Source organism: Pongo pygmaeus, chromosome 20 (genome assembly GCF_028885625.2).
Source record: "Pongo pygmaeus isolate AG05252 chromosome 20, NHGRI_mPonPyg2-v2.0_pri, whole genome shotgun sequence".
Lineage (NCBI taxonomy): Eukaryota > Metazoa > Chordata > Mammalia > Primates > Hominidae > Pongo > Pongo pygmaeus.
The window spans coordinates 8,737,941-8,764,638 of record NC_072393.2 but is presented as its reverse complement, the minus strand read 5'-3'; the positions used below and the strand labels follow the sequence as shown (position 1 = coordinate 8,764,638).

Here is a 26,698-nt window from a genome sequence, read left to right as displayed (position 1 = left end):
ATTAAAAACTATTTCAGCGATGGATGAACTGGGTATGACAGAAAGTGTCTATCATTATTAGGCAAGAGCAAGAGGATGGGAGGGGGCAGGAAACAGGTTAGCTCTTGATGGGATTAGGCAGGTTCTGTTGATTGGTCACCTGTCGATTGAGTTATGCCCAAATCCTCCTGGAGGGCCCCTCCCATTGTCATAGCAGGAACAGCCAATCACATCAGTTCCTGCTGACAAATCCCCTGGCTCCACCCCCTGCTGACAGTATAAAAGATTCCCCCAAGAGCTCAGTTGCCAGAGCCTGCTCCACCTGCCGCTGGCCGCAGCCCCGTCGCTACGCAACCCAAGCCTTCGGGAGCTGCTTTGGGGCTGACACCCCTCTCTCAAAGGAAGTAAAAGATCCAGGAGCCAAGAAGAAATCTTTGCAGGACACAGACAAACACTGGCAGTGGCTGACTTGGAGAGACCTGGAAATTTTCACCATGAAAGGTTCCCGGCGCCCAAGAAGCCCCAGTGATTCCTGCACAGAATCCAAGAGCGACCGCGCAGGAGAGAGCGGGTAAGCTTTGCTATGTGCTGGGGACGCCTGCAGGGTGACCTGCCTGTGGGCTGTGTGGGTGTGTGTTGGAGAGAGGGGAAGGGAAAAGAGATGCGTGAACCTGCCATGAGATTAGATGTTTTGAATTTGGGGCAAGAGGGAAGTGAGGTGCCCGTAAGTCACCACAAGGTGCTGGGAAGGCTTCTACAACCCAACCACACACATATCTCAGGGCAGCCCCTCTTTCAATCCACCCAACCAGCTCCACAGGGAATGGGTCCTGTGTTCTGCAAGAAGGGAGACTGTAGGACATGGTGTGTGAGTTTCAAGATCTAGTAAGAAAAAAAAAAAACACACAGTTTCTTCCTTTTTTAATCTTTAATTTTTATATTTGTCTTATTTACTTAGTTGTTTTATTGAGACAGCGTCTCACTCCGATGGTCCACACTGGAGTGCAGTGGCGTGATTTTAGCTGACTGCTGGCTCCACCTCTGAGTCTCAGGTGATCCTCCCGCCTGAGCCTCCTGAGTAGGTGAGACCACAGGCGTGCACCACCGTGACCCACTCAGGTTTTCTATTTTTAGTGGAGACTAGGTTTCACCATGTTGCCCGGGCTGCTCTCAAACTCCTGGACTCAAGCAATCCTCCTACCTTGGCCTCCCAAAGTGCTGGGATTACAGGGGCATGCCATCATGCCCGACAAATTCCTTCCTTTTTTCTTGCTTTCATTCGAATCCCAAGACCCCATTCCTATGTTACCTGTCTAGACAGAGGTGTCACCTTTCCGACATCTCAACATCTTTCTCCGGGTCCTCACACCCAAGGAGAGGTTTCTAACTCTCATCTGCATGAGCTCCTGAAAGGGTGAACTGCTCCCTGTGGGCAGCGACCCTCCTTCCCTGCCTTTTCCTCACCCAGGGAAGCTCAGGTAGATAGGGTGAGAACAAGAACAGCTGGCAGTTAGGACAGATTGGGAGCAGGTCTCCCAGGAAGTGGATGACGAGTCTGTGACCTTGAAGGAAAGGCAGGGAAGTGGAGTGAATTTGTGGGGATTCAGGGAATTGGACGTAGGTAACTGCCCGAAATCTGACAGTGTCTCTCTGTCCTACAGCTCCAGCAGCACGCAATCAAATGCCCCAAAACGCCAGAAAGTGGAGGAGCTGGGTCCTCAGCCAGGTGAGGCATCTTCTCTTTTTCCTCGTGAGTCCCCTGCTAGGAAGCCGGTGTCCCACCACGTCATGAGACGAGCAGCTGTGCTGTCCAGAGTGTCGGGAGCTTCCTCCTGCAGCTCCGTGGGCGGGTGTCCTGTACCTGGCTTCTTCCGTATTTGGTCTTTCTCACGGTGGCACCTTTAACCCTCAAGGGCATCCTGCATGACAAGGGCTCTCACCTGCACACTCTGTTCTCTCCACAGGTGCAGAACCAGCTCCAGCACAGCCAGGTCCCCACCACCCTGCACAGCTGCCCCTGGAGCTGCCCCAGGTAAGGTCACACCACCTAGGTGGGCGTGGGTGAGACAGGTCTGCCGGAGCTCCAGGCCCTAGGGGACTTCCAGGAAATCACCGTCCCAAGGGGCGTCAATACAAGTGCAAATTCTGGGTGTCCCTGCGGGGTTTAATTGATGGCTGGGGAAGTTCCTGGCAGCTCCCTGCCTTGGTCTCTCCCTGTTTGAGCCTCCCTCAGAGGACAAGGCCTGACCCATGGCTTTTCTCCCCCAGGGCCCACAGCTTCCCCAGAGGAAGCTGATCATCGTGGTCTTGGAACCAGGAATGGTCCTGCACCTGCGCCTGGGAGAGGAGGTCCTGGGGCTGGACCCACAGGGAGCCCTGCGACTCAGCCTCCTCAATGTGCTCCTCCTGGTGGTCCCTGAGCAAGTCTTGATGTCCTTGAAGGATCTCTTGTTCCCTGCCCGTGCCCGCTGGCTCCTGCTCACGAGTACAGAGACTGTCTGGGAGATTGACATTGAAAATGGATCTGTGAGAGCCCAGAGAGCAGAGAAGGTGTGTGTGGCGCCTTCAGTAAAAGAGGGTGAGGCTCCCCAAGGCTTCCTGCCCCTGATGGGACCCCCAGCAAGCCTCGTGCATGGAATCAGCCCTTCTTCCTGGCGTGTCCTCTACCTCCAACCTGACTACAGAGCGGCCGTCCCCCAGGGCTCATCCCAAATGCCCAAGCCTAGTTCCTGGAGACAGGCTCTGCCTGAAGAATTCAGCTTGGATCTCCGTGGCCTGGAGCCCCTGCCCAGCTCTGCCCTCAGACCTCTACCCCCCTCACCCAGTCCGGAGCCCAGAATTTGCCACAAGGTTCTATGGAGGCCAATGTGCAAGGCCCGAAGACGTCTCTTCTACGGCTGATGGGCCATGAACCCTCAGGCACCAGACGGGAATCAGAGATGCTCTATTCAGAATGAAGCACACCTGCTTTTTCCTGGTGTCTCTCTGCACAGATGTCTCTGCATCTCGGAGGAGAGAGATGCTGCGCCTGCTGGATAGGTGGAGAAATGCTCCGTCCTCTCACCCGAACCTTTGCTCTGCCTCAGATGCTCTTGATTTGTATAAAAGAGCAACCTTCAGACTGGGGCACAAAATATTTGCGAATCTCATATACAGGCAAGGACTGCTCATACTCAGAATACACAGAGTTGTCGAGACTCCAATGGAACAAACAAATGATTCTGTTCAAAACCCAGCAAGAGACTTGAACAGATATTTCCTCAAAGGGGGTGGAAAGAACCACTTCAAAAAGGGTTCACTATCCCCCCTCCCCCCTTCCCCGGGAAAATGCACGTCCAATACACCTTGAAATACAACCAAGAAGCTCTTACAGAAGCCACCATGACAATGACTCACCACATGCTCCAAGGGCTGCGGAGCATGTGGAGAAGCTGGAACGCTCTGACAGTGCTGCTTGGAATCCAACTGGGACAACCCCCAGGGAGAAAGAGTTTCATTGATTCATAATCAATGCAATAGGCACTTAGCAGTGGAACCATCTTTCCCACCCTGAGATAGTTGTTCTAAAGGAATTAGATCTCAGGTGGACAAGGCTGAGGGCAGAGGCTTCTAGCACCTGTCCTCAGCATCGCCAAAAGATGGAAGGGACTTTAATGTCATTCAACAGTGTCTGGAAACAGGAACTGTGACCCATTCTTTCAATGGGACGCAATTCAGCAATGAACAGGCTGGGATTTTTGTTTGTAAATTCAGTTCTAAGAATGAGTACTGAATAACTTGTTGGAACACTTGAAGGTATGTTTGGACTCTCAGGCTACGTGAGACTTATCCTGAGATTGTAACTCTTATGAAATTGACGTGCACATCAAGCATGTGTGATCGACATTCAGTTTCCCATTGAGGTTTGCTGTAAAACACATACTAGATTTTGCATCTGAGAATGAAGGATTGTAGCATGTATCTTATTCATCATTGTGACATAAATTGTATTGGTGTTGATTCTATCTGTATTCCTTGGGTCGAATAAAAACGTTAAAATGAGTTTCGTCTATTTGTGTTTATTTTCTTTAATGTGTTTGCCGAAAAATCTCCATTTCTGGGCCGTGCATGGTGGCTCATGCCTGTAATCCGAGCACTTCGGGAGGCTGAGGCGGGTGGGTCACGAGGGCAGGAGATCGAGACCGTCCTGGCTAACACGGTGAAACCCCGTCTCTACTCAAAGAAAAATACAAAAAAAGTTAGCTGGGCATGGTGTCGGGCGCCTGTAGTCCCAGCTGTCTGGGAGGCTGAGGCAGGAGAATGGCGTGAACCCAGGAGGCACAGCTTGCAGTGAGCCGAGGTCACTCCACTGCACTCCAGCCTGGGCGACAGTGCGAGATTCCGTCTCAAAAACCGAAAAAAAAAAAAAATCTCCATTTCTGGCCGGTCACAGTAGCTCCCACCTGTAATCCCAGCACTTTGGGAGGCTGAGGCGGGTGGATCACTTGAGCCCAGGGTTTGGAAACCAGCCTGGGCAGCATGAGGAAACCCCATCTCTAGAAAAAAACGCAAAAATTACACGGGTGTGGGATCTCCCCACTCCAGACGCTGAGGCGGGAGGATGGCTTCAGTGCAGGAGGCAGAGGTTGCAGTCATCTGAGATCGTGCCATTGCACTCCAGCCTGAGTCACAGAGTGAGACCCGGTCTAAGTATAATAATAATACAAAATAAAGTGAAATAAAATAAAACTCCATTTCTACAGCAAATTGTTTTATTTCTACTGGATACAAGGCACAGACGGTAGAGCCCACAGTAAGGGGATACAGATGAGCTTCCTCAAGGCAAAAGAGTATCCCCCACTCCACAGATGACAACACACACACAAACACACAGACACACTCTCACACAATCACAAGACACATTTACGAATCCATTTATACCCCCACCACGGGTCATCTTCAGATTTCCCTGAGTGATTCTCAAATGCGTGAGTCTGCACTTCTAAGGGGTCTTTTGTGAATAGACCCCCAGAGGTGGTCTCTTTGGACAATTCGGGGGAATCACATTTAGCAACTCTCTCATAACACCTTGTCTATTTGTATAATTCCCTTTACTTCCTTTTCTTTCTTTTTTTTTTTTTTTTTCCTTTTTTTGAGACGGAATCTCCACTTGGCTCGGCATACTTCCTTTTTTAGGAGTTCAAACAAATTATGCAATTATGGGTAAGAATTCCCAAAAGAGTCACTATAAGAGTCAATTCATTTTTTTTTTTTTTTTAGTATGGAAGCATTTATAGGACACGTTAAAAAAGAATCACTTCAGCCAATGGATAAAGAGGCTATAGCAGAAAGTGTGAATCACTCTCCTGCCATGTCTACTGGAATAGGTAGGAATGGGGCAGGGCTCTCCTCGCCCACCAGGAAGCACCAAGACTAGCCCATCAAATGGTCAACAAACAGCATTCTTTTCTTTTTTTTTTTTTTTTTTTAAGTTTTTGAGGTCGAGTTTAGCTTTTGTTGCACAGGCTGGAGGGCAATGGCACGATCTCGGCTCACCACAACCTCTGCCTCCTAGGTTCAAGTGATTCTCCTGCCGCAGCCTCCCGAGTAGCTGGGATTAAAGGCATGTGCCACTATGACAGGCTGATTTGTATTTTTAGTAGAGTCGGGGTTTCTCCATGGTTTTCAGGCTGATCTCGAACTCCCGACCTCAGTTGATTCACCCGCCTTGGCCTCCCATTGTGCTGGGATTACAGGCGTGAGCCACCATTCCCAACCCGAACAGTATTCTTTGCTGCTGTATTTATTAATTCGCTCACATCCATATTCTAACATTGCAAACTAGGCCATCCAACACAACTGTGCATTAAGCCATAGTTAAGGAAAAGAATGTACTAAAAGTGATTGGGAACGTTAACATTGCTTTCCACACTTTTTTTTTTTCTTTAAGAACAGACATTTGTTTATCACAGTTCTGGAGGCTGGAAGTCCAAGTTGAGGGTGCCAGCATGATCAGGATCTGGTGAGGACCCTCTTCCAGGTTGGAGACTGCCATATCCTCCCTGTCTCCTCACGTCGAAGGTGCTGGCGAGCTCTCTTCTGTGACTTTCAGAAGGGCACTAATCCCATCTACGAGGGTTCCACTTTCATAACCTCATCATCTCCCAAGGGCCCCACCTCCTAAAACCTTCACATTGGAGGTTTCAGGGTTAGAATTTAAGCCTAAAGGAAAAAACATTTTATTTTTGAGACACAGTCTTGCTCTGTTTCCCAGGCTGAGGTTCAGTGGCACCATCTCGGCTCTCTGTAGCCTTGATATCCCTGGCTCAAGCGATCCTCCCACTTCAGCCTCCCAAATAGCTGAGACTACAGGCACGTGCCACCACACTTGGCTGATTTTTAAATTTTTTGTAGACATGGGGATCTCGCTGTGTTGTCCTGGCTTGTCTCAAACTCCTGGGCTCAAGCGAGCCTCCTGCCTCTGCCTCCCAAAGCACTGGGATTACAGGCATGAGCCACCACTCCCAGACCAAGATATTAATACAGGAAATATTAACTCCTATCTCAGACTTGATGTCTAGTACTCATTGCTGGCAGTAAGGATGCTCACAAGTTACAAGGGGAATGCTAATGGAATCACCACGATCTTGGTGATGCAGCATCTACAACTCTTGCCTTCCTCAACTCTGATCACAGAAATTAAGAGCACATGAAACTCTTACACATTTTCTTTCAAGATTTCACCTACAAGTGATACATCTAGTCTCCTTGATTTTAGAATGACTGTTTTGAAAATCTAGGAGATGAGTCCAACACGGTCTTCTGTGTGCCCAGAATGAGATGAGAACTGTATAAATGTCTGAGGCATTTATTCAATTATTCTTCTGTTCACCAATTTTTTTTTTTTTTTTTTTTTGGCGCAGTCTCACTCTGTCACCCAGGCTGGAGTGTAGTGGTGCGATCTTGACTCTGTACAACCTCTGTTTCCCAGGCTCAAGCGATTCTCATGCCTCAGCCACCCACATAGCTGGGATTGCTGGCCTGCTCCACCACACCTAGCTAATTTTTGTGTTTTTAGTGGAGATGCAGTTTCGCCACGTTGCCCAGGCTAGTTTTGAACTCTTGAGCTCAGAGGATCTGCCTTCCTGGGCCTCCCAAAGTGCTGGGATTACAGGTGTGAGCCACCGCACCAGGCCGGTTTTTGTAATTTTTTTTAAGAGACAGGGTCTCACTATGTGGCCCTTACTGCTCTCCATAGTGGTTGAACTAACCAACACTGTACAAGCATTCCCTTTCTCCACATCCTTGCCAGCATGTATTATTGCCTGTCTTTTGGATGTAAGCTAACTGGGATAAGATGATATCTCATCATAGTTTTGACTTGCATTTCTCTGATGATCAATGATGTTGAGCACCTTTTCATAAGTCTGTTTGCCATTTGTATATCTTCTTTTGAAAAATGTCTATTCAGAAGCCAGGTGTGGTGGCTCATGCCTGTAATCCCAGCACTTTTGGAGGCCGAGGTGGGCGGATCACCTGAGGTCAGGAGTTTGAGACCAGCCTGGCCATCATGGTGAAACCCTGTGTCTACTAAAAGTACGAAAATTAGCTAGGCTTGGTGGCAGAGGCCTGTAATCCCATCTACTTGGGAGGCTGAGGCAGGAGAATCTCTTGTACCTGGGAGGCGGAGGTTGCAGTGAACTGAGATCATGCCATTGCACTCCAGTCTGGGTGACAGAGTGAGACTCCATCTCAAAAAAAAATCTATTCATGTCTTTTGCCCATTTTCAAAATCAAATTATTAGATTTTGTCCTATTGGGCCAAGCAGGGTGTCTCACGCCTGTAATGCCAGCACTTTGAGAGGCTGAGGTGGGAAGATTACCTGAGGTCAGGCATTTGAGACCAGCCTGGCCAATATGGTGAAATCCTGTCTCTACTACAAATACATAAATTAGCCAGGCATGGTGGCAGGTGCCTGTAGTGCCAGCTACTCGGGAGGCTGAGGCCGGAGAATTGCTTGAACCTGGGAGGTAGAGGTTGGGGTGAGCCGAGATTGTTCCACTGCACTCCAGACTGGGCAACAGACTCTGTCTCAGAAAAAAAAAAAAAAGATTGTGTCCTATTGAGTTGTTTGAGCTCCTTCTGTATTTTGAATTAATTTCTATATTTTACTTATCACCTGATAGACACGCTAAATGTGCATATTTTGATAAATATCTAAGTTACCCATGATTTAGTTTCTGTTTTCTTCTTGCTTCCTCAGAGTTTTGTTAGCTTTATAATGTTTAAATATTAGCTTGATGATATATTAATATTTCTAATATATTTAGGAGTTTTCCTAAATTCAAAAGTTAGTCAAGCAAAATTCTTTTACACACGTGTAATGTATTGTCGGCAAGCCTCTTATTAAATCATCATTGTTGAACTGTTTTGAAATTCTATCTTTATTGGCGGGGCGTGGTGGCTCATGCCTGTAATCCCAGCACTTTGGGAGGCCCAGGCGGGCGAATCACCTGAGGTCGGGAGTTCGAGACCAGCCTGGCCAACATGGAGAAACCCCGTCTCTACTATAAATACAAAATTAGCCAGGCATGGTGGCACATGCTTGTAATCCCAGTTACTAGGGAGGCTAAGGCAGGAGAATCACTTGAACCTGGGAGGCAGAACTTGTGGTGAGCCGAGATCGCGCCACTGCACCCCAGCCTGCGCAACAAGAGTAAAACTCCATCTCAAAAAAAAAAAACAAAAAAAGAAAGAAAGAAATTCTATCTTTATCACACACTAGGTTTTCAGGACAGAAATGGTTCTAAAAACAAATTTTCCTCCCTCGACTTACTGCTTTGTGTTATTGTTTTTGCTCTAAGTTTTCTTTTTCTGATATCAAATTGAGAATAATCTTTTGTATCGAGGTGGAATTGACATAATAAAAAATTAATTATTTTAAATATTTAATAAATAAATATTAAATTTAATAAATCAGCAGCATCTGGTACATTCATAAGTGATGCCCCAGCTGTCACCTCTCTCTAGTTCCAAGTCATTTTTGCCACCCAAAATCAGACTCTTATCCATTAAGCAATCAACGCCAATTCCCCTCTGCACCCACCTCTAAGATCATGCAGCCATCAATCTGCTTTCTTTCTTTTTTTTAGCCAGAGTCTGGCTCTGTCACCCAGGCTGCAGTGCAATGGCGCGATCTCGGCTCACTGCAACCTCTGCCTCCCGGTTCAAGTGATTCCATTGAGATTCCTCAGTAGCTGGGAGTACAGGCATGCATCACCACGCCTGGCTAATTTTTGTATTTTTATATTTTTAGGAGAGACAAGGTTTCACCATGTTGGCCAGGCTGGTCTCGAACCCCTGACCTCAGGTGATCCACCCACCTCAGTCGCCCAAAGTGCTGAGATTACAGGCATGAGCCACCACAACCGGCCATCATCAATCTGCTTTCTTTTTCTATGGATTTAACTATTCTAGATATTTTATATAAATGAATTTATACCACATGCTATCTACTGTGTCAGACTTCTTTCATTTAGTATAATATTTTCAAGGTTCATCTACATGGTAGCAGATATCTTTCTTTTTTGCTTTTCTTTTCTTTTGTTTTTTTCCGAGACAAGGTCTCACTCTGTCACCCAGGCTGGAATGCAGTGGTGTAATCTTGGCTCACTGCAACCTCTGCTTCCTGGGCTCAAGTGATTCTCCTGCCTTAGCCTCCCAAGCAGCTAGGACTACAGGTGCATGCCACCACAGCCTGGACTTTTTGTTTGTTTGTTTGTTTTACTTTTTGTAGAGATGGAGTTTCACTATGTTGAGCAGGCTGGTCTCGAACTCTTGACCTCAAGTGATATGCCCATCTTGGCTCCCAAAGTGCTGGGACTATAGTGATGAGCCACTAAATCACCACATGGTTTAGTAGATGGGGTGAAAACAAGAACAGCTGGGAGTTAGGACACATTGGGAGCAGGTCTCACAGGAAGTGGATAACGAGTCTGTGACCTTGAATGAAAGGTGAGGAGGTGGAGTGAATTTGTGGGGATTCAGGGTGAGGATTCGTGGTGGTTCACGCCTATAATCCCAGCACTCTGGGAGGCCCAGGTGGGCGGATCACATGAGGTCAGGAGTTCGAGACCAGCCTGGCCAATATGGTGTAACCCCATCTCTACTAAAAATACACAAATTAGCCAGGGGTGGTGGCAGGCACCTGTAATCCCAGCTACTCAGGAGGCTGAGGTAGGAGAATTGCTTGAACCTGGGAGGTGGAGGTTTTGGTGAGCCGAGATCGAGCCACTGCACTCCAGCCTGGGCAAGAGAGTGAGACTCTGTCTCAAAAAAAAAAAAAAAGATTTTGTCCTACTGAGTTATTGAAGCTCCTCGTATATTTTTAATTAATTTGTGTATTTTACTTATCACCCGATAGACACTAAATATACATATTTTAATAAAATATTTAAGTTGCACCTGATTTATTTTCTGTTTTCTTCTCAGGGCCAGCTTTGGCGCTGACACTTCTTCAGAGTTTTGTTAGCTTTATAATGTTTAAATATTAGCTTTATAATATATTGATATTTCTGGCCAGGTGTGGTGGCTCACACCTGTAATCCCAGCACTTTGGGAGGCCAAGGAGGACAGATTACTTGAAGCCAGGAGTTTGAGGCCAGCCTGGTCAACATGGTGAAACCCCATCCATACTAAAAATACAAAAATTAGTTAGGCATGGTGACGCACACTTGTAATCCTAGCTACTTGAGAGGTTGAGGCAGGAAGATTGCTTGAACCCGGGAGGTGGAGGTTGCAGTGAGCCGAGATTGTACCACTGCACTCCAGCCTAGATGACAGAATGAGACTCCATCTCAAAAAAAAATGGGGGGGTATATTGTTACAGAAATAGTATACTGTCTGGGCACAATGGCTCACATCTGTAATCCCAGCACTTTGGGAGGCTGAGATGGGAGGATTGCTTCAGTCCAGGAATTCAAGACCAGCCTGGGCAACATCGTGAGACCTCATCTCTACAAAAAATGAACAAAATTAGCTGGGCGTGGTGGCACATGCCTATAGTCCCAGATACTCAAGAGGCTGAGGCAGGAGGACTCCTTGAGCCTAGGAGTTCTAGTCTGCAGTGAGCTATGACCATGTCACAGCACTCCAGCCTGGGCGACAGAGTGAGACCCTGTTACAAAAAGAAAAAAAGAGAGACAAACAATATGCTGAATGTGATTGGGATGATTACCACTGCTTTCCACAAGTCCATGAGGGAAAACATGAACCCAGCTAGTCATCAGCAGGGAGGAACTGGGCATGAGCAGGGGGGAACTGGGCAGACACTTAGCCTTGGACATAAGAACTTAGCAGCTGAATTTTCATTTCAAAGTGGCTCATTTTATGTTACGTGTATTCTGCCTCAATTTAAAAGGCAGACATTTTCTGAAAAAGTTGCACCTTGTGCAATGGCTGGATATTTGGCCAGTTGCACAAATTGGCAATTGAATGCCAAATGCATACTTTGGGAAGGTGGGTGGGATCGAGGACCGCTGGAATCTCACCAGCAGTTTCTATGTAGTCAGCACATTTGCCTGAGTCCAGCTCTGCTAAGCACTTTGACCAAAGCCATCCACACCTTCCGGTTCCTCAGACTGTAGATAAGGGGGTTGAGTGTAGGGGTGACAAGGCTATAGAAGAGGGAAACCACGTTATCCTGCTGTGGACTGTGGTAGGCGCCAGGCACCATGTACATGAACACAGCCGCATCATAAAACAGCTCCACTACCGTGATGTGCAAGGAGCAGGTGGTGACAGCCTTGTGTCTGGCCTCCTCTGAGCGCATGCTTAGAACAGCCTGCAACATGTGGCCGTAGGAGGTGGCGATGAGGGAAAGAGGGAGCATTAGGATCAGCACCCCCGAGGTGGACAGCGCCATCTCATAGGCAGAGGTATCTGCACAGGAGAGCTTCAGAAGCACTGGCACCTCACAGAAGAAGTGATCCACAATACGGGAGGCACAGTAGGGAAAATGCAGGGTGATGGAGGTCTGGATGGAGGCGTTGAGCACACCTACCACCCAGGAGGAGCCCATCATCAGCAGACACACCTGGCATCTCATAAGTACAGGATACTGCAGGGGCTGGCACACAGCGACATAACGGTCATGAGACATGAGGACCAACAGGATGCCCTCAGCCACACCCATCAGTGTGAGGAAGAATATTTGAGCTGCACAACCTCCATAGGAGATGGCACCTTCTCCCCGCAGAAAGTCTGGTGCCATCTTGGGGATGGTGACCATGGGACAGCCAATGTCAAACAGGGAGAGCTGGCTGAGCAGGAAGCACATGGGCATGTGGAGCCAGGAGTCCACGCAGATCAAGAAGAGAAGAACGGTGTTGCCCAGAAGACCTATGACAAACATGACAGCCACCAGGGAGAAGAGGAGCTGGCGTGATCCTGAGTGACTGAAGAGGCCCACCAGAATGAAGTCTGAGGCCACCGATGATTCACATCCCCCATGTTTTACACAATGCACTTTAGCTGCAGGAAGAACAGCTGAACTATGGCAAAAAGCCTGCATGGGATGGCAAATAATTTTCATCTCACATGCCAATTATCATTGATTGGTAGTGGCTTCCTGGGATGGTGTCTTGAGAAGAGTGATGAGGCTGCAGCTAGAATTGGTAGGCTGGAGGGAGAAAACTTGATCAGTTAGTGTCTATCCAAGGCATGGGATGGGAAAGAAGCAGCTGGCATCTCTGAATGAGACGCTTGGCCACACTCCAGTGAAGAGCTAACCACTGCTCTCTATAGTGAAAAATTTGAGGTTCGGCCAGATGTGGTGCCTCACGCCTGTAATCCCAGCACTTTGGGAGGCCAAGGCAGGTGGATCATGAGGTCAGGAGTTCGAGACCAGCCTGACCAATATGGTGAAACCTCGTCTCTACTAAAAGTACAAAAATCAGCTGGGCGTGGTGGCACATGCCTGTAATCCCAGCTGCTTAGGAGGCTGAGACAGGAGAATTGCTTGAACCCGGGTGGTGGAGGTTGCAGTGAGCCGAGAACATGCCACTGCACTCCAGCCTGGGCAACAGAGCAAGACTCCATCTCAAAAAAAAAATGCGGCTCAAGTTAAAGACAGCCACATAAATGGTGGAATGCTTCAATACCCCTATCCCATGGGTCCTTAACCAAAGCTGAGGTCACATACGAATAAGGCTGGGAGGTGAAACAGGGGATGATGAAACTGAAGCAACAAGCTAAGTAAGAAACCAGAGAGAAGAGCTTGCTTGGGTCTAAATGCCTGGATGAGAATCTGAAGCAAAGAGAAATCTGTGATGAGCCAGCACTGGAATCAAATTGAGGGAATGCCCAAGGAAAATAAATCATCCCACCAAATGAGCACATTTATCACAGCACTATTCACAATAACAAAGAAATCGAATCAACCTAGGTGCCCATCAATGGTGGACTGGATTTTTTTAAATGTAGTATATAGACACCATGGATTACTATGCAGCCATAAAAAAGAATACAGTTGGCTGGGCACAGTGGCTCATGCCTGTAATCCTAGCACCTTGAGAAGCCAAGGCGGGAGGATCACTTCAGCCCAGGAGTTCAAGACCAGCCTGGGTGACATGACAAGACCCCATCTCGGCGGCCGTGGGCGGTGGCTCACGCCTGTAATCCCAGCACTTTGGGAGGTGGAGGCGGGTTGATTATCTGAGGTCGGGAGTTCGAGACCAGCCTAACCAACATGGAGAAATCCCATCTCTACTAAAAATACAAAATTAGCTTGGCATGGTGATATATGCCCGTAATCCCAACTACTCAGGGGCTGAGGCAGGAGAATCGCTTGAACCTGGGAGGCGGAGGTTGCGCTGAGCCAAGATCGCACCATTGTACTCTAGCCTGGGCAACAAGAGCAAAACTCCATCTCAAAAAAACAAACAAACAAAAAACAAAAAAAAAAATCTCTACAAAAAATTTAAAGTCAGACTTGGTAGTGACTTCCTGTAGTCTCAGCTACTGGGGAGGCTAAGGCATGGGAGGTCGAGGCTGCAGTGAGCTATGATCTCACCACTGCACTCCAGCCTCAGCAACAGAGCAAGACCCTGTCTCCAAAAACTTAGCTGGGCGTGGTGGCGGGCACCTGTATTCCCAGCTATTCCGGAGTCTGTGGCAGGAGAATGGCGTGAACCCAGGAGGCGAAGCTTGCAGTGAGCCGAGATTGCACCACTGCACTCCAGCCTGGGCGACAGAGCAAGACACCGTCTCAAAAAAAAAAAAAAAAAAAAAAAAAAAAAAAAAATCAGTTCATTGCAGTGACACGGAGGCAGCTGGAGCTCATTAGCCTAAGTGAATTAAGGCAGAAACAAAACCAAATACCGCATGTTCTCACTTATCAGTGGAAGCTAATCATTGGGTACACAGGGGTATAAATAGGGGAACAACGACAATGGGGACTTCAGAGGGAGGCAAGGGTTTAAAAACTACGTATCTGGGGGCCAGGCGCGGTGGCTCACGCCTGTAATCCCAGCACTTGGGAGGCCGAGACGGGCGGATCACGAGGTCAGGAGATGGAGACCATCCTGGAGAACATGGTGAAACCCCATCTCTACTAAAAATACAAAAAAGATTAGCCGGGCGTGATGGCGGGCGCCTGTAGTCCCAGCTACTCGGGAGGCTGAGGCAGGAGAATGGCGTGAACCCGGGAGGCGGAGCTTGCAATGAGCGGAGATCGCGCCACTGCACTCCAGCCTGGGCGACAAGAGCGAGACTCCGTCTCAAAAAAAAAAAAAAAAAAAAAAACACTACCTATTGGGCCCTTTTCACAAGATGGCGCCAAAAGCGAAGAAGGAAGCTCCTGCCCCTCCCAAAGTCAAAGCCAAAGCGAAGGCTTTAAAGGCCAAGAAGGCAGTGTTGAAAGGTGTCCACAGCCACAAATATCTGAGGCAGCCCAAATATCCTCAGAAGAGCGCCCCCAGGAGAAACAAGCTTGGCCACTCTGCGATCATCACGTTGCCGCTGACCACTGAGTCCGCCATGAAGAAAATAGAAGACAACGACACACTTGTGTTCATTGTGGAAGTTAAAGCCAACAAGCACCAGATCAGACAGCCTGTGAAGAAGCCCTATGACATGGATGTGGCCAAGGTCAACACCCTGATTCGGCCTGATGAAGAGAAGAAGGCATATATGTTCGACTGGCTCCTGATTATGATGATTTGGATGTTGCCAACAAAACTGGGATCATCTAAACTGAATCCAGCTGGCTAATTCTAAATATATGTATATCTTTTCTCCATATATAAAAAAAAAAAAAAAAAAAAACTACCTATTGGGTACTATGTTTGCAGTTTGGGTGACAGTTTTGATTGAAACCCAAATCAGCATCATGCAATATATCCATGTAACACACCTTGCATATGTACCCCCAAATCTATTTAACGGAAGAAAAACATTTAGGGTATAAATCTAAAGAGAGGGAACCATAGAGGCACAATGACAGCAGGAGGAGGTTGAATGGCCTGGGGAGGGGCAGTTGCTGCTGAGCTCAGCTATTACTGGTGGCTTCACTGCATTGGATGCGAGAGCAGCAGCCTGTGGGTAGTCTGACTCAATTTCAAGGACTACTATGTGACACTAGCTCTAGAAGATTTTATGTCTCTCTTGCCTGAGTGAATGAGGTGAACAAGAAGGATGGCCAAGGACCAGGAAGAGCTGCACACTTAAATCAGGAATACTTCCTCTCTTCGGCAACCTCCAAGCTCCCGGACAAAGCCAGATTATTCTGAAAGACCATGCAGTGCCCACAACTCCAGCAATGGAAAATGCAGGACCTGGTGAATGTTCTTTCCCACCGTGGGTGGTTAAGAAGCATGCTACAAAGGAAAAGAAAAAGCAAAGAGGACAGGAGTGGTTCTCTCGGAGAAATGGTCTGAGCTAACACTTTTGCTTTAAGCCAGTATTTATCCACTCTGGGCTATATGACCAGGGCTGTTTTATTATTCGTATGTTTTATAAAATAAGATATTATTCCTCATTCCTGCTCAGGGTGAGTGGAAGATAGCATCCTCATCCCTGCTCAACCCAATTGAGGTGTTTTCTTTTTGTTTGTTTGGTTTGGTTTTGTTTTGGTTGAGACAGAGTCTTGCTCTGTGACCCAGGCTGGAGTACAGTGGTGTGATCTTGGCTCACTGCAACCTCCGCCTCCCCGGTTCAAGCGATTCTCCTGCCTCAGCTTCCCAAGTAGCTTGGATTACAGGCACATGCCATCACACCCGGCTAATTTTTGTATTTTTAATAGAGACAGGGTTTCACCATGTTGGCCAGGCTGGTCTCGAACTCCTGACCTCAAGTGATCACCTCGCCTTGGCCTCCCAAAGTGCTGAGATTACAGGCGTAAGCCACTGTGCCCATCCTCAGCTGAGTTGTTTTTTTTTATTATTATTATTATACTTTAAGTTTTAGGGTACACGTGTACAATGTGCAGGTTTGTTACATACGTATACATGTGCCGTGTTGGTGTGCTGCACCCATTAACTCGTCTGAGTTTTTATTGAATTGTTTTCTAAGGAGTCAGAGTGAGTTATGAATAAAACACATCTTCAGGGCAAAACAAATAGAGCTGATTCCCAGCATGCCAGACAGCCAGGAAGAGTTTTCAACAGAGGTGCCCGGAGGCTGAGGAAGAGTGTCTCTCAGATAACACAAAAAGCTGCCCGAAGTGGCTGCTTCATGGCATTAAGAGTGCACTGAAGGCCGGCTGCACTGACTCACGTCTGTAATCCCAGCACTTTGGGAGGCTGCAGTGGGAAGATCGCTTGCGCCCAGGAGTTTGAGACCAGCCTAGGCAACATAGGGTGCCTCCGTCTGTACAAAAAATTACAAAAGTTAGCTGGGCGGGGTGATACAAACCTGTCATCCCAGGTACTTGGGGGACTGAGGCAAGAGGATTGCTTGAGCCCAGCAGGTTGAGGCTGCATAATCACGCCGTTATACTTCAGCCTGAGAGACTGAGCAAGACCCTGTTTCAAAAGGAAAAAGGAATTTTAAGAAAAAGATAAATAAGAGTGCATGGGGTTAAATTTAAAAAAAGAAAAAAAGCAGCAAGACTGATCATTTAAGAGCAAGTAGATTCTACTGAAGGCCTCCCTGGAGCTCTTTGTCATGAAGCTGCCTGTGGAGTTATTCCTCACTCAGATGATGGCCTGCAAGGCTGTCTCTTAGTTATACGCCATCCTGATTTTTCTTATCCCATCTAAGCTCCTCTCTACCATTCATCCATGCATTCAACAAAATGTGTCATGCCCTGGAATGGGCATAAAACATTCAGAGGTGAATCATCCAGGCAAGATCCCCGGTTCACTGGACTCCACCATCTCCATCAGGAGACCAATGACCAACAAGAAGATAAATGCACAAGACCTTTGTGATAGGGGAAAGTGCAGGGGTGAAGTGGTCAGAATGCCCTGTAGGCAATAGCTAGGGACACTACAAGATGTGGTCAGGGAAGCCTCTTGAGACAGGTGAGAGCTGCCTGATATGGTTTGGACCTGTGTCCCCACCCACATCTCATGTTGAATTGTAATCCTTAATGTTGGAGGTGGGGCCTGCTGGGAGGTGATTGGATCATGGTGGTGGTTTCTCATGAATGATTTAACACCATCCCCCTTGGTCATGATAGTGAGTGAGTTCTTACGAGATCCGATCATTAAAAGTGTGTAGCACCGGCCGGGCACAATGGCTCATAACTGTAGTCCCAGCACTTTGGGAGGCCGAGGTGGGCCGATCACGAGGTCAGGAGTTTGCAACCAGCCTGGTCAACATGGTGAAACCCCATCTCTACTAAAAATACAAAAAATTAGCCAGGCATGGTGGCAGGTGATTGTAATCCGAGCAACTCAGGAGGCTGAGGCAGGAGAATCGCTTGAACCCAGGAGGCGGAGGCTGCAGTGAGCCGAGACTATGCCACTGCATTCCAGCCTGGGCACAGAGCGAGACTCTGTCCCCCCCTCACCAAAAAAAAAGTGTGTAGCACCTCCCTCTGCCTCTACTCCTGCCATGTAAGACATCTGCTTCTCCCTCACCTTCCACCATGATTGTAAGTTCCCTGAGACCTTCCCAGAAGCAGAAGCCATTATACGTCCTGTATACAGCCTTCAGAACCATTATACAGCCTGCAGAACCATCGCCAGTGAAACATCTTTTCTTTATAAATTACCCAATCATCTCAGATAATTCTTTAAAGCAATGCAAGAATAGACTAATACACTGACCTTGCTCTCTGAAGACCTTCATGAGGGGAAGAGTAGAATTGCCTGCTTTATACTACTGGAAGGTGGATGTTAATGAGGGCAGCTGTGTGGTTCAACCTAGCAAAGAACTTTCTAACAGTGAAATCTAACCAAAAATGGAATGGAGTGCCTCATTGGTAGCATTTTCCAGAGTCAATCAAAGATGTATGGGAGTTTGGCTGGGCGCAGTGGCTCACGTCTGTAATCCCAATGCTTTGGGAGGCTGAGGTGGGCAGATCATTTGAGGTTGGGATTTCAAGACCAGCCCAGCCAACAAGGTGAAACTCTGTGTCTACAAAAAATACAAAAATTAGCCAGGTGTGGTGGTGGGGGCCTGTAATCCCAGCAACTCAGAAGGCTGAAGCAGGAGAATTGCTTAAACCCAGGAGGCAGAGGTTGCAGTGAGCCGAGATCACGCTACTGTATTCCAGCCTGGACAACAGAGCGAGACTCCAGCTCAAAAAAGAAAAAAAAAAAGATGTATGGGAATTAGATAATTTAGTCCTGCAGTTATAGAATTTATAGTTAGAGTTTGACAGGGAACATGAGCATTGTTGAACTCATTTCAGCATAGTCTGATGAGCAATTTAATAAAATACATGCATGATGATTTTTGGTACCCAGGAGATGAAACTCCACCTAGGATGGGATCCAGGAAGCCTTCACAGAGAAGGAGGCATTGGATCTGAGTTATGAAGGTCAGGTAGGAATTTTCCAGACAGCTAGAGGAGGGAAGGTTGTTCCAGACAGAAAAAATAGAGTATCTGAGCTCTATGGACTGGTGGTTAAGAAAATGCACCCTGGAATAAGACATAAAATAGGCTTGCAGGCAGAAGCCCAGAAAATAGTTTTCACACCCACTCCTCCAGCTTCATTTTGGAAGCAAGGAGAGCTTCCTGAGAGCTCCAAGCCTATCACCTCCTACCCAAGGACACGCTTTCTGTACTCCATTCTCACTAATGAAGAGGAGTCTGTCAGTGGATAATTGGGTGGTCGAGCATCTGTCTTTCATCAACCCCTAAGCCCCAGAAATGGAAAAAATGAAAGAATGAAACTCAAATCTAAGTTTTTGGGAAGAGAAGTGAGGATGGCGGGAATGGAGGTGGCTGGGGAAGCTGTTATAGAAATATTCAACAAGCCCTTGATGACAATGACAATAACAATAACCACACCATTAGGCTGGGTGTGGTGGCTCACGTCTGTAATCCTAGCATTTTGGGAGGCTGGGGCCAGCCCAGGAGTTTGGGACCAGCCTGAGCAACATGGCAAGATCTCGATTCTACAAGGAATAGAAAAATTAGCCAGGCATGGTGGCACGTGCTTATAGTCCCGGCTACTTGGGAGACTGAGGTGGGAGGCTCACTTGAGCCCAGGAGGTAGAGGCTGCAGTGAGCTGTGATCACACTACTGCACTCCAGCCTGGGCAACAGAACACAGAGCGAGACCCTCTCTCAATTAAAAAAAAATGACCATAGGTATTAATACCTCTATGAATTTTGGGGATGAGAAGACAGATTTGAGAAGTGCAGTGCCTCGTCCAGGATGAACCAGCAAGAAGGTAACCAAGTCAAGATTCTAACAAAATGAGATTTAATTCCAAAGTCCTTGTTTTTGCATTGGCATTTCACACATCTCCAAACACTGTAATAGATATTCAAGATTTGCTTCACACACACACACACACACACACACACACACAGACTCCCCTTCACCACTAAGTTATGATTTCTGGCTAATGGGCGATCATGTCCCACCCTGGTCTGGTAGAGAAGCCACACTCACCAACCCTCAGGGCCAATGGTCCACCCTAGATCTGTCCTAGGACTGGCGTTTCCCCTGGTTTCAGGCATTGTGGCCCTTTGGGATGGTGGGGAAGGCTTCTGCACCAACAACTCTGCAGGACCTGCCTTGAAACTGCAGAGCGCTCTTGGGAAGAAACAACCCAGGTTGACATTTGGGTCTAGAACAGTGTCATCGCCCCACCACTGGTTTCTCTAATTCTTCTTCTGTCTTCACAGACCCTTATCTGGTTACACACACACACACACACACACACACACACACTGTATGTGTAAAATCCAACCAAAAATGAAATGGGGTGCCTCATTGGTGGCATTTTCCAGAGTCAATCAAGATGTACGGGAGTCAGATAATTTAGCCCTGCAGTTACAGAATTTAGAGTTGGAGAGAGAACACGAACATTGTGCAACTCATTTCAGCATAGTCTGATCAGCAATGTAATAAAAATACATCCATGATGATTTGGGTACTTAGGGGATGAAACTCTGCCTGGGATGGGATCACGGAAGGCTTCACAGAGAAAAAGTCATTGAAGTTTTGAAGGCCAGTTAGAGGAGGGAAGGTTTCCAGAGAGCTAGAGGAGGGAAGCTTATTCCAGGCAGAAGTAATAGAGCATCCGGGCTGTATGGACTGGTGGATAATAGAATGCACCCAAGAGTAAGACATAAAACACTATTGCAGGCAGAAACCCAGGCAACACTCTTGTGTGCCCCCAAACTCACCTTTCCTTTCAGGGTGCCCAGGTGGTCCCACTGTCTTTGATGCATCTGAAAAAAATAAAAACCCCTGGTTTTGGGGATCTCTAGCAGTTCCTCTAATTCCATTGTAATGCCTTTGTGTCCTGAGCTTTTTTTGGTGGAAGGAACAGAGCCTCGCTCTGTCACCCAGGCTGGAGTACAGTAGTGCAATCATAGCTCACTGCAGTCTCCAACTCCTGGGCTCATGCAGTCTTCTTGCCTCAGCCTCCCGAGTAGCTGGGACTCCAGGTGTGCACCACCACACCTGGCTAATTTTTATTTATTTATTTTTTTTTTTTTTTTTTTTTTTTTCGGTAGAGGTGCATTGCTTCCCAGGCTGGTTCCATAATCTTGGCTTTAAGCAATCCCTCACCTTGGCATCCCAAAGTGCTGGGATTATGTCCTGAGCTTTTGGCACACTGTTTCCGCCTGAAATCTCTTTCAGAAAAATATTTTCCACCCATCCAACCTCCCTCACTCCCTGCCCCACAGTCAGACAGGCAGAGCTGGAAAAAGTAGCCATGACTTACTCTAATCTGGGCTGGAACATCTCACAGTGATTCCTAAATCAGTCCTTCTTTGGGTGGGAGGAGAGTCCCTTTGACAAGTTTTAAAGCTGTGGTTTTACCTGTCCCTTTTCCCATTTTCCTCAGGGATGCCAAAATGTGGGTCTAGAGTGGTCCTTTTGCTGACACTGAGTGACCAGAAGAAAGGAGCCACATTATTTATCTTCTTGTTGCTAATAAAACTCACATCAGTCCATTATGACCAGGCATGATCTGGACTCTTGGTCACTTTAGTAGCCAAATGATCACATGACAGTTTGCAGGACAAACTGTCACTTATATTATTTATTAAATTCTCACATTCTCTTATATTATATTCACTTATATTATTTACTTAATTTAATATATATAATTTACTTAATAAAATAATTTAATTCACTTATATTATTTATTTATTTCTCACATTCTCACATCTCAAGGATCCACAGCAGAGCCTGCTCAATAAATAGTTGTTAAATGAATACATCCTGCAAGGGAAATAATATGATTGTTGGAACTAATGTTAAAGACAAATGGGCTCAGAGAGGGTAAGTGACTTACCTAAAGTCACACAGCTAAGAAGAGGGTAGACTGGGATTTGAACCCAGTTTGATTTCAAATCCTGAGCTGTCTCTATTCTGGACACTGCCTCTTTCTTGGACTTAACACTCAACTCATCTTCCCTGGAATTCTGAGCTGAGAATTCCTCCAGGTCATCACTGTTGTAGGGTGGTCACAGTCTCCAGAAAGTGAGCTGAAGGTGCTTCTAGCCCATGCCAGATAGGTTGTTCTAGTCCCGGCCCCACGGCCAAGGTGTGGTGCCCACCCCTTGCTGCTTCCAGCACATGTTATGGAAAGTTGGGAATGAACGTCAACATGGGTGTCCTTCTGCTTTCTAGAGATCCAGCCTGCTTGGGTTCACAGCAGTGATAACAGACAAGGGAAGATGCATCCAGCCTGCAGGTTGGCAAATGTCCAAGAGGTAGACAAAAATTCATCTTTCCATCCAAATACCTGTACAAGCTCAACCCAATGAGCTTCTGAAACACAACACCAGCAGTTCTGGGGGCCCATCTTGCCACTAATACTAGTCTCTAAATTATGCCCAGACCCCCAAGATCTCCACAGGGCTGGGTTCCAAACTCTCACCCCCACTCACCAAGGTCTGTGTGCAGACAGGGTGATGGATCCCTCTCAATGCCCCATAAGCATGTCAACTCCCTTCATTCCAAGACAGCTCCTGAAAAAACCTCCCCAGATTCCAGCATCTTGGGTTTAATCAGTGCCACCTTGGTCTATGCAAAGATAGACATCCTTGTCTGGGGATCGAGGCTCCAGGGACAGCTTTTGCATCAGAACCCCTCTGGGTCTCCCTTTCTGTTAGGAAAAAAAATTAGTTTCAGTGGGAGCCTAGAGCCCACGATACTTGGATTGTCCCTGGAGGATTGTGGAAAAACATTTACTCATCTCTCAATTAACCATGGGGAAAATGGGCAGCACTGATGCAGATAATTGGATATGGCAGATATCCAAGTCCTTTTGTTTGGATCTAAGAAGAGAAAGGAGACGAGGGAATCCATTACTACAAAGGGACTCTCATGTTCCAAAGGAAATCTGATGTCCAGGAGATTTTTTTCTGCATTAAATACTGGGGCAGCGATGGTGGTGGCACAGCCAAGAGGCAGATTCCCTGGTCAGGACATTTCTTCCACTGAGCTCCATCCTTGAGGGGCTTCCAAAACTCAGGTGAAGCAATGGTCTAGAGACAGATAGATCATAGAGAGACCCTGCCTCTACAAAAACATTTTTTAAAGATTAGCTGGGCATGGTGGCACACACCTATCGTACCATATTCCTAGATACTTGGGAGGCGGAGGTTAAAGAATTGCTTTAGTCCAGGAGTTTGAGGCTGCAGTGAGCTATGATCGTACCACTCCAATCCAGCCTGGGTGACAGAGTGAGACCCTGTCTGTAAATAAAAAATAAAAATCAATAGAGACAGATGGTTCTAGTGCCCATGAACTTATTGTGTCCATGACCAGAGCCAGGAGAAAGGGCAGAGATCAGAGGGCGACTGAGTTACCAAGACTGCTTCTCAAAACAAAGCTGAGTCAGACAGGTGGCAATAAGGTAGAACCAGGTCAACACAGTAATAGAAGTGTTAAGTTCCTGTGGCTATCAGCAAATTCCTTGTGCCATGCCACCACTCTACCTCCAAGCCCTGGAAGACATTAGTAATTGATCCCATTACTTTCTACTTCGAAGCCTGTATGGAGCTTCTTAATCCTGCACTCCATACAGCCAGACCTCACAGATTGGATTTGACATTCATTATGAAGTCTACTTTCCAAGCAGATTCTACACTGGTATGCAAAGCAGCTGTAGCATTCTTCATGGAGATAAAAAAAAATCTCACACCAGAAAGTAATTCAATACACTGTTTCCTTCCTTTATAAAGTCTTGCTATGGAAAAAATGTCAGTTGAAATAAAGCTTGGTGATATCATTCATTTATAGCCTGTTCCAAGATTAATTTCTTCACAAGGGTCAGTAACAGTTCATGGACCACACTTTGAGTGGCACTGCCATAGACCATGAGTTCCTCAATGGAAAGAGCCGGCAATTATTCATTTATGTATAACTGGTGCCCAAGGGACATGGACACATCAATGTTTACTAAACAGGAAGGGCTGAAACAGGAGTTTAGAAAAAGAAATCAAGATATGGAGAAATGAGCAGTGGGATTTGGATGCTCAACGCTTAGCACAAATTGACTGGCACCAAGGATGGATGGATTGATGGATGGATGGATGGATGGACAGACAGATAAATGGCTAGAGGGATGGATGATGGATGGATGGATAGGTAGAGGAATGAGTGAAGGGATGGAGGGGTGGAGGATGAATTGATGATGGATGAAACAGTATAGAAATAGATAGGACAAACCATGAAAACTGTTTTTGACTACACCATGTCATTATAAAGAACAAGGGAAGAGAAAACATGACAGAGAAAACATGTTAATACTCTAGACATGTGCCTCAAATATTAACAAATTATTAGTAGTAATAAAGGATTAATGTTAATCCTCTGCATTTCAGCTCCATTTTTTGCCATTGCTGTGTGCCATCCACACTCATTGTCTTGATAGAGGTAACTCCTGCTTAATGTCAATTATCCGTTTCTGAAAGGCAGATGCTCACAAAATTGTCCACTGGGACTCTATATTCTATTATTTCAAATGTGAAAAGGCTGTATTGTACATCAACCCAAAATTCTCAAATAATTTCCTGGAATATAGCTGAAACTAGTAAAAGGCTTATGTATCAGTAATCCGTAACAAACTATCATGTTAGGATATGAAATATTTAAAATACTGCTTCCTGTTAACCAAAAAATGAAATGATTGGCTTGAAATGAGGTCATATTTCTTTTCATGGCTTCCTTTTCCAAGATCTTCTTTCACTCTCTCAGCTTTTGGAAAACTCATTGCAGAACATTAACCTTTGCTTTTGCCAAAATATAGAAAGCCTTGGGGAAATAAACTCAGGACAAGAGCACAACAGTATAGAATGCTTCACACTGGGCCAGGAGTGGTAGCTCACCCCTGCAATCCCAGCACTTTGGAAGGCCGAGGCGGGGTGGATCATTTGGAGTCAGAAGTTCAAGATCAGCCTGGCCAACATGGTGAAACCCCGTCTCTACTGAAAATACAAAAATTAGTTGGGCGTGGTGGTGTGCACCTGTAATCCCAGCTACTCAGGAGGCTGAGACAGGAGAATCGCTTGAACTTGGGAAAAAGAAGTTGCAGTGAGCTAAGATCACACCACTGCACTCCAGGCTGGGTGACAGAGGGAGACTCTGACTCAAAAAAACAGAATGCTTCACACTGAGTGTGACATTATGATAACATGTCTTAGCACCAGCAATATCTGAGACACACACTCTCATTTGTTATCACTTGGGACACTTTTTCTTCACATCCTTTGACTTAAAATCTTGTATTTATTGGGAGGCAAAGATTGCTTGAGCTCAGGAGTTCAAGATTCCAGTAAGCTATGATCGCCGCCTCCAGCCCAGGTGACAGAGTGAGACTCTGTCTCAAAAAACAATCTTGTATTTATTTAGATGTAAATATAAACGTTTCCCATAAAACCATAGGCCAGAGAACATTATATTCAAAGAAACACACATTTTGTAAACTTTGTGCATTAACACCAAGAGATTTGGCATTCTACTGGAAAAAGTTAACCAGAAAGATACCTGCATTTTTATAATTACTCACTTTTAGTTGTTTTTTTTAAGAATTGACTTAATTTCATCTTTTATGCTGACATTATACAATTTATAAGCCATCACTTTCTGCCTTCGGAAGAGATAAACAGAAAATGATGGAAATGGCTAAAAAATTAAACACCAAGTCTTATCTCCATTTTTCTAACTCATACTTAAAATATTTTAGACTAAAAGAAGAGTTGAATGAACACCCACATACCCTCCAGCAATTATTAGTCTTTTGCCCATCGCTGTATCTCTTTATATACATGTGAATACACACATTATTTTTTTCAGATGAAATTCACAGGCTGGGCACGGTGGCTCACACCTGTAATCCCAGCACTTTGGGAGGCCAAGGCAGGCAGATCACCTGAGGTCAGGAGTTCAAGACCAGCCTGGCCAACATGGTGAAACCCCGTCTCTACAAAAATACAAAAATTAGCCCTGCATGATGGTGGGTGCCTGTAATCCCAGCTACTTGGGAAGCTGAGATGGGAGAATCACTTGAACCCAGGAGGCAGAGGTTGCAGTGAGCCGAGATTGCACCACTGTACTCCAGCCTGGGTGACAGAGCGAGACTCCATCTCAAAAAAAATAAACAAATAATAAGGAAATTTGCATAACATAAAAGTTAGCTATTTTAAAGGTTATAATTCAGTGGCATTTAGTACATTCACTATGTTGTACAATCATCAACTCTATCTAGCTTGAAAACATTTTTATCACCAAAGAAACCTCTGTATCCATTAAGCATTCATTCCCCATTCCTTCCCTCTCAGCCTCTGGCAACCATCAGTCTGATTTCTCTAAGTATAAATTTACCTATTCTGGATATTTCATGCAAACAGAATCATACAATGTATGATCTTTGTGACCTTTCACTGAGAATTTACACACACACATCTAGAGAAGACACATCCACAGAAAGGGCTTGAAAGGTCCCCAGACTAGAGATAGATTGATTGGTGAAGTTCTTGCTCTATAAGAAGCTAGTCTGCAAAGACTATAAGACATAACTTTCTCAAATGCACAGAAACCAACACAGTGTCAGGAAACACAAATAAAAAAGGAAAGATTGTCCCCTAAAAAG

The 26,698-nt window shown here is 46.2% G+C and overlaps 1 protein-coding gene and 1 pseudogene across 1 annotated transcript; one reads left to right on the top strand and one right to left on the bottom strand.

Annotated features, from left to right (window-relative positions):
* Positions 1-11,338: 11,338 nt before the first annotated feature.
* On the bottom strand, positions 11,339-22,301 carry LOC129019278 (olfactory receptor 2Z1). Its single transcript, XM_054461552.2, has 3 exons — positions 21,893-22,301; positions 20,772-20,816; positions 11,339-12,638 (listed from the first exon to the last, which is right to left on the bottom strand). Exon 3 carries the CDS (start codon positions 12,549-12,551, stop codon positions 11,526-11,528), a length of 1,026 nt encoding a protein of 341 aa, XP_054317527.2. The 5' UTR covers positions 12,552-12,638; positions 20,772-20,816; positions 21,893-22,301; the 3' UTR covers positions 11,339-11,525.
* On the top strand, positions 14,789-15,210 carry LOC129019279 (large ribosomal subunit protein uL23-like; annotated as a pseudogene).
* Positions 22,302-26,698: the final 4,397 nt, after the last annotated feature.

Bases quoted from the DNA above. Each gene is read 5' to 3' on its own strand.
- LOC129019278 (XM_054461552.2), bottom strand. From the start codon at position 12,551: ATGAAAATTATTTGCCATCCCATGCAGGCTTTTTGCCATAGTTCAGCT.